The 15,911-nt window shown below is 38.4% G+C and overlaps 1 protein-coding gene across 1 annotated transcript in view; it reads left to right on the top strand.

The window, feature by feature from the left end:
• Positions 1 to 15,905, top strand: part of ZNF407 (zinc finger protein 407) — a 308,143-nt gene extending 292,238 nt beyond the window's left edge. The window contains exon 8 of the mRNA XM_005419354.2: positions 13,416 to 15,905. Within this exon, the coding sequence (XP_005419411.1) occupies positions 13,416 to 14,767 (1,352 nt within the window). The 3' untranslated portion in view covers positions 14,768 to 15,905. The remainder of the gene's footprint in view (positions 1 to 13,415) is intronic.
• The last annotated feature ends 6 nt before the right edge of the window (positions 15,906 to 15,911 follow it).

The following is a 15,911-nucleotide window of genomic DNA, read 5'->3' as shown; positions in this document are numbered from 1 at the left end:
CTTCCATTCTGTCTTCAGAGTGTCAGAGTTTACCCAGAGCTTGAAGTAGTACTAAAGCCTGCATTTAGTATTTGAAGTCCTCTTGCTAAACACTCTGTTACCTTGGATTTTTCTGTGGTCTTTTGTTAAAAAGGAAATTAATAAATGCAGCAAGGTTCACCTCCAACAGAAAAAGGCTGGTTTTGGAAGGAGTGGAGGGGGCTGTACTATAGCAAACAGTGCTTCATTTCTTGAAAGCTGTAGAAGAATCTGTATTTCTTTCAGAGAAAATGGAGAATTAGGTTAATTTCTGTGTTCTTAAATAGACTGAAATGTCTGAAATTAAGATGTTTGTTTAAGCTAATAGTTACCAGATTTGAAGATAAATATATCATTGTCTGCAAGTGCGAAAGAATGTATGCATGAGGGGCGATTACTCTCTAAGAAAAAAGGTTTATCAACAACATTTTCCACACTACACATACTTCTGAAATGTAATAATGAAATTTTGGAGAAAGCTATTTAAAGAAAGTAAATGATACATGTTAAAAATACAAACATGCTTAGTTATCCATAATGTGCATTAACCTTTTTAAAGGAAGGTGTTCATTCATTCATTTGAATAGGTGACAATTCAAAATGGAATTCAGCTGATACTTTTGAAAATATTGATGTAATTATTTTGCTTAGTTATAATCAAGCTGAATTCAGTTTGAGAGGTATGTGTTTGGCTAAGTGATATTTAGCTAAGTTTGTGTCTGCCTTCCTCTGGGAACTAGCTGTCCAGGTTTGGCCCTTGTGAAGCTGAAATTCAGGAATCTATGTCCCTCTTTTGAATGGCTTGGACTGGAGCTAATAGGGTCCAGCTTAGAAAAGCATTTAGACCTGTGCTTAGCATTAGCTCTGTGCTTAATTCCCAAAAGTCTAACTACGGGCCCCTTCTTCTGCACTTGCAAGAATTGCGATGAGTAGGAAGTCTGCCATCTGACATCTGTGAAATGAGCTGGTAGACTTGAGTCTTTTTCATAATGAACCAGTTTCCATCTCATAAAATTCTGTAATTGCAGATGGTATCAGTGGACACCTATGACAATCTCAGCAGAGATTGCAGCCGGGCATTCCTCATTATAGGATACATGGACACTGAACTCCTCTCTGCTCATGAACGTGGGGTTGAGTCATTGACAGGGCATTATCAGGAAAATTGCAGTGATGTGACTAGAGCTTCCCGGTGGGTAAATGGAGTACCTCAACTCTTGGAGTTGACAATAGGCTCTCCTAAGAAATGATAATGCAGTGATTAAGATTTAAAACTGGGACTCAGCACACCTTGGAATTCTTGTGTGACCCTGGCAATACACTTCTTATTGTTTTCCACTTTTCTGCCTGAAAAGTTAGTATAATGCTTTTTCCATTTTTATGGTGCTATTTAGTGATAAATATGTTTCCAATTGTGAGCAATTCACGAGATACAGTTTTAGATAGATGCCATTAGATTTTAGGTCTGTTCTGTTCAGTTTGCATTTGCATGTTCTTGTGCCTAGCACTAGTGGAAAGCAGGCCAATTTTATTTTGCTTCCTAATTCTGCATTGAAGAAATCAGCTTTATGCAAAGACACCTAAAAATCTTTCATAAAATTCTCTCTATTGTTAGAGTCCCTAGAAAAAATAACGGGAAAAAAGAAAAACATTAATTTTGGATTTCTTTTAGCTTGTTTTTTTGGGCACTGATATAATTTTTTTTGTTCTGTCTGTGTAAGTTTTCATATGAGCATTTTCTTTTTATAAAGGAAATAATATCATTCAAATATCTTCAGAGTTTTTTTATTTCAGTAGAAGCACTTGAATAATGTTTAAGGGTAGTTGGAGATACAATGAAAGAAATTGTGAACTTCAGTGGGTTTTGGAGCGCTGGAACATATCCCAAAAGCTATGTCTACAGAATGTGTAAAGCCTGCCTATGACTTGCAGCAGCTTTTTAACCTGTGATGCCATGGGCTGCTCCCAAGCTCTGTAATCTGCACAGATTTGAAATAACAAACCACAATGGGTCCTGGCAATTGGTCCGTTCCATGCCAGAATTTAGAAAACTCTGAGCTCACCAAACCAAAGTAGCTAGAAAAGCAATAAGAAATATTTTTTAAAGAGGTAGCTGATATAATCTTTTAACAAAAGTGTCAGCAGGAGCTCTTAGTTTCTTAGTGCTTTTGAAAATCAGATCTTCCAGGTATCTTGCTCCAGGCTTCTGGGGTTTGTTTTTTGTTTGGGGCTTTTTGGTTGGTTTTGTTGGTTTTTTTTTTTTTTTTGGTGGGGATGTTGTCTGGTCTCCATTTTGTCAGATATCCCAAGATTTACTGCTTTCATAGAAATGATCATAAATTCCTCTGAAATTTTGTCTACTGTACAAAAAAATGTGAACTAAGTTCCAGCAATAGTACAAGTGCATGGCTTCATTTATGCTATGGCTAAGGGTGCTGTACCCGGTCCTAAGTATGATGGCATTCACAGCAGAATGATGGCATTCACTGCAGCCTGTACCATGCTACAGACAAGTGAACCATGGTGTTTTCAACCACTTGACATTTTTTAGTTAGCATGGTTTTAAGCATTACTTGCCTTCAGTTGGAGACAGATATAGATAATAAAACTTTGAACAAGTGCTTTCAGAGTTGAGAACTAAGTGGCATTTTAAAATATTTTACATAAATATGCTCATTATTTAATTTTTAAATAGCCACTCTTTTCCTAGTCTAAGTTGCGTCTCAGGAAGGAAAAAATCAAAAGAGCTAATGAGATGACCTGACAGAGTGGCAGGGGTTGTTTACTAGTCCATATTTGACTTGGATTCATATTTCATATGATTGACAGTCAATGCAAGTTCTTTGGGTTTTAAAACTTAAGGCACCACAGTCTTGAGTACACTTGAGTGCAGAATGGAGATGTTTACAAAAGTTATCTGAGTAGCTCCTGTAGAATCCCGTGCTGCTTTTCACTTAATTGTTCTGGAATTGTATGGATTTGCAGTATAAATGGTGATGAGCTAAGTTAAGTCATACTCTTAGCTACTGTACACTCTATTTATTCCATCTGGGAGCTTCATCATCCTGGCATCTGAAAGTGGATGAGGCAGCTGAATTGACTTCCCATTTCTCACCATGTCTAACCATCTTCCTGCAGTATGATATGAACATTCTAGTGTTTCATCAAAATAGGATTATGCTTATTGAATAGAGACAAAAATTTTCTTCCCTCTCCAGCATTTGCAGATTATGTAGCCAGAATATCTGCACTTAAACTTCCAATATTTCCATTCAAGTCAGACTTCTAACAGTTCTTGTTTCACTATTCTGAATATTCTTTAGTCAAGATCTCTCTTCTAGAAAGATCAACACATAATTTAGTTGTATCTGTACCAGAACAATGTGCAGCAGACATGCTTTTGAATGTGCAATTAAAAATTGCTTTGGCCTGTTTTCTTTTCCTGTTTTACATTTCATAAACTCATATGTAATTTGATGAACACTGTCATTCTTTACATTTCTTCAGCATTACAGTTCTCTAGGGACTTGTCTCTCATTGAATATAATTTTTGCATATTTACTTTCTCCACAAGTGCTAGTATGCAGTAGCACAAGTTTGGTCTTACATTATTATTTTCTTATTTACTTATGCTGCATCCTGGTTTTCTTTGTATTGCTGTTAACGCTTCCAGTTTGGTATTAGCTCCCTGTGCCATCTAAAAGCTGTTGATTTCTACTTCTAGTTAAGCAACAATTTAGGTAGCCTTGTTAAAAGAGTAATTATTCAGCTCTTGAACACACAACTTTGCAGCCAAGTGCAAGCAACATGGTAAGGAGGTTGTGAGCCCTTTGGGAAAGCTGCAGTTCAACAGTTTACTTTGCATTTCCCATGCAGCTCAGTCACATAGACCATCTTGCAGTTCCTGCATCAACAGTGTTCAGCAACAGGCCAGAAGGTACCAGCTTTGGTATCTTTTGTCTTGCTTTACCTATGTCCTGCCTTGTGCTTTCTAACACTGGAAGTGGAAGACAGTTCATTTAAGTGCTACTCTATCAGTAGCACTGAAAATATGTTTCTGTCAACAGAAAGGTCAATTACATGAACAGCTCTTCCTTTGAAGATATTTTGGAAACATCCTGCTTCCATACTACACCAGAAGTGAATCATGAAAAGAAGACTTTTTCATGAACTTGACCCTTGAAAGTGGTATAAAACTTACCCATCTCTCCAGCCTCTATGTACCCATCTATCCAACCTCCCAGAACCAGCAAGTACCCCTGCTTCATGCTTCCTAAATAATCCCAGCATTACTGCCAGGTCTGTGACACTTTGAGGTGAAAAGTCAGCATGTTTTCTGACGTTCATCACTTTGGGCATGGTAAGCCTTGATGCTGTCAAGTGCCTCAGGAGGAGTGAGGGGAACAAAGGGGAAGGCCTGTGCATTGAAACTGTCCCACCTATAACCAGCCCTATTCCTTCCTCCTCATATGTTGTCATCCTGCACTGAGACTGACTATTGGGGCTGGGAAATCTGATGTCAGAAGTTTGGGAGCTGCCTTCACAATTAATTCACCTTCATCTTAAGCCAGGTACCACTGTGGAGACGGCTGTACTCAGGGCTGATCCTGTGTTGTGGTTGCACATGTGAGGCTGAAGCGTCTAATCATGTTGGGGTTTTCTCCAAAACACAGCTTGGCATGACCTACAGCTTTCAGACTAAATTGTTGTAGTGCTCCTTTCGAGCTGTAGGTCTATTGTGAAAATACATAAACATTATTTGCCACTGGCGTTACACTTGTTGTTGTAAAAGCAAAGAAACAGATCTTTCTCCCCTGAAAACCTGTAAAGTGAAAACTATAAAACCCTCTTTCCTTGTTTTCCTCTGAAACTGGTTGTAATGCTCTCTTCTTCACACTCTGCCAGACTACAGCTAAACTAAATGTGTGTCCCTCCTCCAGTTTTCTTTCCTGTGTTCCCAAGCAGGTGAGAGACTAAAAGGAAAATATCAACTGTATGTCAGTGCCTAGGTAAAAAGCTGCAAAATTAAGTTATGAAGCTTGCTTTTTTTAGCAAAATCTCATATTGAGCCAGTATAGTTCCTTGCTCATGGCAGTTTATTGCTTCTATTCGTGCAAATCAGGAATCATTCCAGTATGCTTTTGATGAAGTCCACAGAAGAGACCATGCTCATGTCCTCCAATGTTTTGGACATTGAAACAGAGTATTTTTTTCCAAGTAAGATAATGCATTAATTCCTTCACTTAGTAGATGAGCATTAGCTTTTGATATAAGCCATCCCTTAGACTCCTGACACTTTGCATGCTGGGCAGTCTTGTCCTTGAAGTTACTGTAGTGCACAATGATCAGAACTTAGTGCTGATGTTTTGTAAGCATTTACCAGCAGTGTCTTGGCAGAGGGTGACCTCCAGTACTGTCTCTAAACATTTTCAATTTACAGACTCAAGAATTTTTGCTGCCTTTGCCTCTCATTCTTTTGAGGAGGTCAGCCCTTTATGAATTTGCCACAAGAAAGAAGTTCAGAATACCCTATATACTTAAAAAGCTTAATAGGAATATAGCCACAATGAACACATGACATACAATTCATTTTAATATTTATAGAAGAAATTCATGTTGTTTTAAGTGTACACAAGCAGCTGCTGTCATTTGGCTATGAGCAGATGTTAGACCTCCGAAAGCTTCACTGATAATTAAAATACTAACAGTTAGTGTTTTACCCCAGCTGCAGGTTCTGTTTACTGTAAATTTGATTTTAATGGTGCCTCTGTGCAGTTATTGAATAGAGGTTTGTTTTCTACTATACATGCAAAAGTGTCTACAATGAAGACAAATGGTTATTTCCCATAATTTACTCTGGAAAGATATGAATATAGCTGTAACATAGTTGAATTTATAAATGAAATACAGATATGACTATCACATTTGAAATGGTAGTTTCTGCTGTCTGAACTAACAAAAAGAACTAGGAAACTTACTATTTGTAGTTATTCCCAAGCATTCCTCCTAAAAATGCTGTGTTTTTTAAATGGGTTGAGATGTGCCCTCAAGCAAAGAACAGGTGCTTCTTTTTACTGAAAGGGTGCATAAATCAGAATAGATAAATACAGAGAATCATGATACTCATAGTTGATAGGTGTGCCGAAGAATATAATTTCTGCTTGATCATTTAACAGCATGATGTTTTATTTTGGGTATCCCTTACAAGTGTCTGTTCTCTTTTTTTCATATATGTACATCAAACGTTAGGGAAGGCCAGCCATTTTCAGAATTGTTAATCCCAAGGGCCTGATTATGCAAACACAATGCATAATGCAAGCAACCATGTTTAGTCCCTTTGAGACTATTGAGGCTAACTATGGCAGTAAGCACTACGCTTGATAAATAAATGTTTATAAAACCAAGATCTGAATGTATATATTCTTGGAAAACAAAAACTTCGGCTGAGATAACAATGACAAAAAGGTTTTTTTTCCCTTTTTTTGACAAAGCCCTTTTTCTCCTTTTTTAGTGTTTGGGACTAGACCTATTTCAGAAATCCAGATCATTTTCCCTATGAGCAGAGCTTGGGTTTTTTTTTTCCCCTGATTTTTCTCATATTAGTGTATTATTCTTCATATTATATTATGTGTTTTGTCTGCTTAGGAAACAGAAATCTCTGGTTTGACCAAGTGCAACCAGAACCCCTTGAAATTGGGATTCTGATTTAGAAGTGCTAAAAATGCACTCTCCATTTGCACTGCAGGGGATAAAACAGAAAGAGTGCATCCGAGTATCATCACTGTCAGTTGTTCCCAAACTGAGGGCCAGAGTTGTCTTTGAAGCTGGACTGCCAAGAAATGTCCAGACTGGCTATCCTTATCTCAAGCTGCTAAATTGCACTGGAAGACATAGCTGAAATACTCCAGATATATTCCCGATGCTGCTTGCCCGTGTAGGTAATTGCTGCATATGCCACATAGAGGATTTTACTCACACATCAGTGTTGAGAGGAGCAGCCTGCATGGTGGCAAACAGGTAAAGAGAAAAGTGGTTTGCAAGTAAACCAGTTACTTTGCAGGTTAGGCAGCGGTAAATTCAGCATGTTAACACTGTACATGTTTGCCACGATCAACGGGAGTTTTGATATGTATATTTTTGATTTGCATTCTGTCTGTAACACTGGGCTCTATAATATGCATTTTTGACCTTGAGTGCAGGAAAAGAGAAACTGAAATTTTTCCTAGAGAAGGCCTTTTCCCAAAGGTTAATTAGACACTGAAGGGAAGCTAAACCAAACCAAACAAACTGCCTAAACGCCCTAACTGAACAGCTTGGCTATTTAATTTGGTGGTTGTCTTTTTCTTTTGTGTCTTTTTGTGGCCATTGACATAGTTCTGTGAGGTAAAAATAGCAAGCAGGAAATTTCAGTCTGTTTTTCAAAAGAAAAAATATAACAAGAGTACTTTCTTTCACATTTTTAGAAAGCTAAAGGACGTCTGCTGTTTTTTAAGATACCTGAAATGTTAAAACTTCATCCTTTATTCAAGCACTTCTTAAAAGACCTTGAAGTTTCCAAACATGATTGAGTGGTTAAGGACAAAACTAGAAGCTAAGGCTGTTTTGAGTTTCAGCATTGAAACATGACATTACTGGATTTTTAAGCAGAAAATAAACTATGAACATTATTTGGGATTTTTTTTCTAGGGTTTTTTTTCAGAAATCATATCATGAAAGGGGGGAAAATGAAGCCTCGTCGTATTGGTTTCTCTTGAGATTTACGTAATTTGTGTCAATGGTGGAATTTTTTTATGTCTCTTAGGGAGCTGGTAAGTCCCCTATAGGTATACTTATTTGTATTGCTTTACAAATATTTGCTGCCTTTGTGGACATAATAGCTGTAACAGGGCCATTTTGGATTGCTGATTTATTTCACTTCTCGGTTTGACCCATCATATTTTCTTTCCTTCAGCAGAAGACACGAATGAGCCTTCACAACCTCTTATTTAGTAGCTTAACTAGCTGGTTTAAAAAATGCTGACCCATACATTGCTTGCACATAAAAGCTTGCAAATGATAAAGAATAGTTTGTACTATGGTCTAGGAACAGAGATCTGAAAAATGCATTTTATTATTATGGCCTCTGAAAATCAGGGAAATCCCAAATTATGCCACAGTTCTTAGACTGTACTTAATTAATTGAAGTAGAGGTAGATCATTACAAAAATAATTGAATGAAAACAGAGTAGAAACTTGTAACTTGATCAAGGCATGAGTTATATTACTTTATGAATTGGAAAAGTAGACTTACTGTACCATTCAAAATATTGTATTGCTGCCATGTAGACAATAACTTTTAAAATAAGAAAATCAGTAGCTTGTTCAAGTGATGTTGGACATAAGGAGATTTTTAAAAATATTTTAAATTTCTTACAGGATGCATTTAATTGAAGGAAAGGAAGTTTCTTTGCATTCACATCATTTAATATTTGTTGCATTTTGTCAGACACGAAATGTTTGTTTGTGTCAATAAATAATATACCTAATGACCAAAGTATGAAAAATTAAGTGTTGCTGAATAGGGGACTATAAATCAGGCCTCCTAGAACTTTTACAGAAAAGGAAAAATAGCTGTTTTAAGCTAGCTGTGTAAATGCAGATCATTTCCGTCGTCATAATAGATTATTTCATTTATGACTTACTGCTTTGTCCTAAAGGTGCTCCTTGTGAAGGATGTCCTCAGCCCAGCCTCACCACACACAGCCGCTTGCTGCAAGTTTTGGGGAAGGATTAGAATTCTAAAGAGGCTGCTGGCTGAGAGCAAGGTGGTGCTTTACATATAATATTAGCCCAGGCTTTCCTCACGCGTTGCGCGTTTCTTTCTGAGACAAGTCTCCTTAATGCCATCTTTATCTGCTACACGATGCATGAAATCTACTTTCTGTTTTAGAACTGCAGCTGACCCCCGACCCCACGAGTGGCGCCACAATGTGACCTTTCTATTGTCATCAGCTTTCATTCTCCTGAAAATTCTATGAATTTTTATTACAAGTTTTTTTAAACCAAGCTGAGGCTTCAACAAATTACTTGACACAGATGAGATGAAGTTGTTGAAGTAGTGTTAGATAAGTTTTACAGCCAGCATGTGTGCTGCTGAACAGTACAAAGCCAGTGTCCTACAATGTCATACACCAGTAACTGCTGAGCCTACTATTGGATAAATACATCATTTTATGGAACATTGATTGTTCTATAAACCCAATGGAGTATTATGCTCTATGATCAAACCATTTAGATTGTGTGTAGAGCACAGAAAATGCCATATTCAGGATGGTACTAAAAGTGCCATTTGTGTATTTTATGGATGTCATTACGGGGGAAACTTCTCTCTGTAGGCCCTGTTTACTGCAAAATTTTTTAGTCTGTAATGACATTTTTCATTCACAACGTATGCCTTCAAGAGAGGGGGCCCTTGTTTTATTTGTTTCATTCGAGTTTACTGCACAAATCCTGTACATTTTAATTAAATGTAAGCTTAACAAAAGAATAAGGTATTTATTCTGCAGGGAACAAATGATGACAGTAACAAAAGAATAAAACAGACACACAAAAGGAAGTCAGGTATTGAGTAAGAGAGAGGGGGAAAGGTACTAAGCCCTATTTCTACTTTCCCAGACACACATTAAACATCAAAGCATTTCTTTTAGCCCTATTTCAGGAGTTTGTGGTCTCAGAGAATTAAAATAACCTGTGAATATGGATTTAATGTCTAAAATGTCCTGACATTTTCAAATAAAAAACTAACAGTCGCTCAGGACTCCAACTGATAAATAATGGCTCTGCTGAAATGACAGACGTCTTGGAAAGAAACCAATTCTCTGATCATTGCACCCCTAGATATGAAACACCTCCTTACAAATTGTCTGAATATGAGCTCTTGTATCATTATATTTTGTCATTTTAATGCCTATTTGTGTATCTTTTTAATTTGCAATGACATGCAATCAGCAACAAGTCCACTTTTCCCAATATTAATGTGGGCTTGTATTGCAGCTTATGCTTGCCATGTCAGCCAACACTTACCCCTTCTCTTTAACTGTTAAGAGGGGGTGAGAGGCAGGCTGGGTTTACTGGGACAACATGGTTTGTTGCTACATACAGTCCAATAATGTGATGTTCCTTAAATACATAAAAATTCCTACAAATGTTGTGTTGGATTCCAGTGCTTCATTATAAGAATAGCAGCTAAGCCTCAAAATCTGTTGTTTTCTAAATATCTTCCCTACTTGGCTTTTCACTGTTGAAACAAAAGAAAACCAGTAAAATCTGCAATTCATATTTACCATGAAAAATCACTAAAATTGAAGTTGATGTTCCCAGTAAATTCTTGGTCATAGTCCAGTTAAAATTTAAAGTTACAGTAGATTCACATTAGTTTAAATGACACTTGAACTTCTACACAGCTCAACATTAATTCATTATAGTTGAAATGGAAGAATCTTCAGTGGGTGAATCTTTTACAATCTGATTGAGGCTGTTACATTTTATAGGAGCCATTTTTCAAAGCAGTACTGACAGCACTCGAAGTTATTAAATTGCTGAATCAAAAGATGGACCTGCAATCGCATTTATGAACTGTGATGGAATAGCTGGGGTTGCACTGAGCTGAGGTTAAGATGTTGGTGTAGTTAAGCTTCATCACACCCCTTAGTGACAGCAGTATTTACCCATGTAGTTTACTTTAATGGTCAGGAAGTGGCTTAACTCACCTCTGGATTCAAATAGATTAAGTAAGCAGTCAGAATGGCATAATTATCAGTGCTGCGAGGGATTCACCGGATAGCTCTTCACCCAGGAGACTTCCCATTCAATTGCACAGTAAAGACTGGAGTTGCATAGATTCACAGGCATGGCATTTATTTCAGGAGATGAAAACAGGGTGAATTTCCTTTTTCTTTCCCTTCCCCAGACCAGAGCTTCTCCTCAATACACTGATGCTGTGTCCTGTACGTAAATTATTATGATCTTTGGAGAAAGATGTCATGATTTTAGTGTATGTGCATGTGAAAATTATCACTGTAGAGCTATTTTGATTTTGAAATCCAGTGGAAAATGCATGATTTGTGGAGTTATTTTGATTTTGTGCCACATCATTGCCAGGCTCCTCTTTGATCTTGTCAACAAAGCAAGATTCCTGAGAGAATTAATTACTTATACTCTATTACAAAATGTGGAGGATAATTGTCATTTTATGTTGATTTCCCCTTCCTACTTTTCTGCTCTTTTGGGGGTCATGTGAATGTCAGTGCCTACAGAGAGCACAGGAAAAGTGGGAATAAGAACCAGTTGTATACCACAGTAAGCTTACTTCTTGCTTATACCTGACAAGGTGTACTTCAATTGCATGGGCCAGATTTTTATGCAGCATCACCTGTAAACACTCTAATGGTTTAAATTGTTAATTTCCTATTCGAAAGAAAAGAAAAAACCTGCCTTGCAAACTAGGAATAGGAAAGTATGACGTCAGTTTAGACTTGTGAAGGTGATTTGCAGCCTTTCAGCTTGACAAAATTACTTCTTCATGCTTCACAGTACAGTTCTCTACCAGAAGCTCTGTAATTGAAAAAAGGATGGATGGATAAAAGGATGGATGGATGGATGGATGGATGGATGGATGGATGGATGGATAGATAGATAGATAGATAGATAGATAGATAGATAGATAGATAGATAGATAGATAGATAGATAGATAGATAGATAGATAGATAGATAGATAGATAGATAGATAGATAGATAGATAGATAGATAGATAGATAGATAGATAGATAGATAGATAGATAGATAGATAGCAGTGTAAGACCTCGGTCTTTTAATTATTGATGTTATTTTGGAATTTTAGCCTGATATGCACCTTAACATAGCAAGTTGCTAGAGTCTGCAAGGCACCAAGTATTCAGTCTTGGAGTAAATCAGCTTCTACGTGTGAACTTTACCTTTAAGCAAATGAGTCTGTTTTTTAGAGCCCATTTTAATTCTCTGTGGGATCAGGGTCTGACAGCTCTATGCTTTGACATGAAAGAGCCCCCTTAGACCAGCTTTAGTATAATTTTCTTGGTCTCTTGAGTTCAATGAAGCACATTGTTCACTAGAACTGGCTTGGAAAGTACAGTGCTAGTCTGAAATTTCACTTTAAGTGTTGCTTTTTTTTCATGCCTGTTTTTATCCCAAGCAAGCCATGGCATATTTATTTGTGTTAGTGGTAAGAAGCTACACCTGTTATTCCAGAGATGTGATTTCAGTTTAAGTGCATTTAAACTGGAGTGTGGATATGGGCAGTTTCAGCAGCATAGGCTTAATCAGCCTTCCCAAGGCCCATGTGCCATTAGACCTGACCTTGTTTGCGATGTCCAGCACCCACTCTTCTCTCTGTGTACACGAGTTGTGTCCCACAGCTTGCTCCTAGCACACAGAGGAGCTTCCTGGGTGCTTCTGGAGGGCACTGCCATGGGGAGACAGGGAGGGATAAAGCCGTCCTTCTGTGGACATCCACAAAGCCGGCCACAGGGTCCTCTCCTTTATGTCTTCCCAAAAACATGTAGGCCATGCTTGGAGGGTGATGGCCTTGAATTTGTACAGCCTTGGGCACCATTTGCCTTGCTGAAGCTTTATTGTTAGTGCTGAGAATTGAGAAGGAAACCTTCAATGACACAAAACCAAACTGGGCGGTGCAGCAAGCAGCTGGAATATGGAGGTTACATGTATTATAGTTTGTTAATTTATTTAATGCAGAAATAATTAAGATATGTAATTGGGGCTTCTCTGGGTTAGATTTTATAGAACATCCTACTTAGGGTAAGAAAACTACCAAGTGTTTTCACCAGGTAACTGGGTGAGTAACTGAGTCAGTCACATGAGCCGGAGAAGATGCTGGATGGAAAAGGAAGGGGAAGACAATGGCATCAAAATGACAGCATGGCAATGACCTCACCAACAAAAGCAGGATATTAAGAAGATCAGCCACACTTTCTCACGCCAAGATACGTTTAATGCAATATACAATCCAAAAATTCATTACTGAAGTACCAAAGTATCACCAATAGATTCTTCTATAAAAGATGTGGCTTTTAAGTGTATACTGTATTTATCTGGGCTTTTTTTATACAGAATATTTTTGAAAACGCATTTAAATTGTTAATAAGCTGCAGCATTGATACACTCAGCAATTATTTCAACCTGTAAATATGTTATTTGGAAAACATGCAAATTGCTTTTGTTCATTTGCTCATTTTATCTATGTTTTCTGTCAATGAAATCTAAAAATTGTCAGGGATTTTTTTTCCATTTAAGCTGCAGTTTGTTAAAGTAATGAACTGATACTTGCCATGATACCATGTTAACAGCATATTTTATCTTGCAGGCATTGTGTCTAAGTCCTATGAGTGCCGACTGAAGGGGCAAGGAGCAACCTTTGTGGAAACCACAAGCCCTTTTACCGCAGCAGGACTGGGAGATGTTTCTCCGGTGAAGGAGAAGGCCTTTCAGGGCAGCAGGAGACAGCCCCAGTCCCCTGAGGAAGTTCAGCAGTTCATTATTATTCAAGGATACGATGGCGACTTCGCCATCGACGCTTCGGTGGAAGAGACGGCAGCGGCCACCCTGCAGACCCTGGCGATGGCAGGGCAGATGGCCAGGGTGGTGCACATCACGGAGGATGGGCAAGTCATAGCCACAAACCAGAACGGCTCCCACGTGAGCAGTGTGGTTCCTGAGCAGATCCTGACGGAGCAGTTGGCAGATGGTGCCACACAGGTGGTGGTGGTTGAAGGAGCGGGAGCTGACATGGAGGAGGCCGTTCAAATCGACGCGGTTCCTGACTCCAGCAGCACGGTGCTGCAGCAGATAATGCGACAGGAAGTTTTAGATGCTTCTGAGGCTACAGTCCATCCTCCGGAGTCCTCCTCAGCATTAGATGCCCTGCTTTGTGCTGTGACTGAGCTGGGTGAAGCGGAAAACAAATCCGAACTCCTTGACAGATGCAGGTCTGGTCACAAAGACTTCTTGCAAATGCCAAACCCAGAGATGCCCAGCATTCCCAGCGATGCACAGGGACAAGAAATACAAATGTTCCACGAAGTTCAGGAGACTCAGGAAGATACCAAACCTATGGAAGTAGTGACACGGGTCATGCACCCATCGGCTATAATTGCATCTCAGGAGAGAGCTCAGGCTGCCTTTAAGAATGTGGTGCAAGGAGTGTTGCAGTTTGCTGTGTGTGACACAGCTGCGGCCGACCAGCTCATGAAAGAAGGTGTCACCCAGGTCATTGTAAATGAGGAGGGGACTGTGCATATGGTAGCTGGAGAAGGTTCTCAGATAATAATGCAGGAAGCTGGTAGCCACACGCTCAGTGTGCAGAGCGAACACATGGATTTAGTGGAGTCAGATGGGCAAATATCCCAGATCATTGTCAGTGAAGAATTAGCTCAAGCCATGGCTCAGGGTTCTGATGGTGACTTCTCTGAAGGTGCAACACACTACATTGTCACAGAATTGCCACCAGACATGCAGGATGAGCCAGGTGTGTACTCACACGCTGTGATAGAGACAGCTGGGTCCCAAGACATTCTGCAGACTGGTACTGCTATAAAAGCAGAAGCTGTAGCCCCTGATAGAGCAAGAGAACAGTTAACAAGCATGGTCATTTATACAGAGGGTGGCTCACAGGTAATTCAGGGCCAGAGAGATTATAACAAAGTACAGGAAGCATGAAGAGCTTCACTCATAGGCTGGGTGCAGAGCAGAGCTGGATATTACCAGAATCATGGAGGCACTGTATTCCTGGAACGCTTTCTGCAAAGCCTTCTCAGTAGAACTTCCTCCAAACCAGGTAACAAATACATGCCCTGCTAATAGGAGGAGTTCACTCAAGAGGATAATACAATTTTGTTACAATAGCTCTAAGAACTATTATACGTGATTTATTATACAACAAGCATACTAGGGTACAAACAGGATAAAAAGCCTCCCGCCCAAAGTAGAAATTGTTCCGTTCAGTGCTTTCTTTGTTGATGCTTTTGTCTTAATGTTGTTTTATCTCAGGGTAATTCCCTGCCTTCTGTTATTTTTGTATAACATAATCACAGGAGAAAAATAATTGCACTTATATGTACATTTTGTGAACAGATAAATATGCAAAAAAATACAAACCCCACAATAACAAGGTGAACATGTAAGCATACTTATGATATTGGGTGCCCTTCTTCATTTTAAAGTAGAACAGGTGACATTTTGCTTTCTAAAATCTTACTTTAAAACACACTTGGCTAAAAATATGTCATCAAAATAAGGAATTTTTTTCATCTAAAATGAAAGTTTTCATAATACTTTACTCTTTCATGGTAACACATTAGACTTTCCCTAAAGAAGAGCTCAAAAAAGCTACACTTCAGAAAATCCTTGATTATACATATTTGGGAAGAAGAACTTGATGCCTGTAACTTCCACTTAATTTTAGATGAGAGTCCTACATAAGAAATGTGCATTTTTTGAAAAAAATATTGTCACTGTCAGTGTTTTGCTTTTCTTGTAACTAGTGCTTCATATAAATACCATTTTGCAGTTCATTTTGTGAGCTACGTCTCAAATGTTAGGAGGATTTTTAAAGAAAATTCTGACATTGACATTAACAAGTAGGGGGAAAAAAAAGGTGACCTTGTATTTCTTGCTTAGTCCAGAATGTCAGTTATTTACTTGTGGATATACTGCAATTGTTCAATGCAAGTTCATGTTGAAAAGATTTGTTTCATGATAAAACTGCTTCTGTTTTTTAGAAAAATTGTAAAATATAAACTGGCAAGGTTTGGGGATTTTTTTTTGTCTTTCAAATAAAATGTTAGCATTAAAATGAAGCATC

The sequence above is a fragment of the Geospiza fortis genome, unplaced genomic scaffold, assembly GCF_000277835.1.
Source record: "Geospiza fortis unplaced genomic scaffold, GeoFor_1.0 scaffold206, whole genome shotgun sequence".
Classification (NCBI taxonomy): Eukaryota; Metazoa; Chordata; class Aves; order Passeriformes; family Thraupidae; genus Geospiza; species Geospiza fortis.
This window is presented reverse-complemented; position numbering and strand designations above follow the sequence as displayed.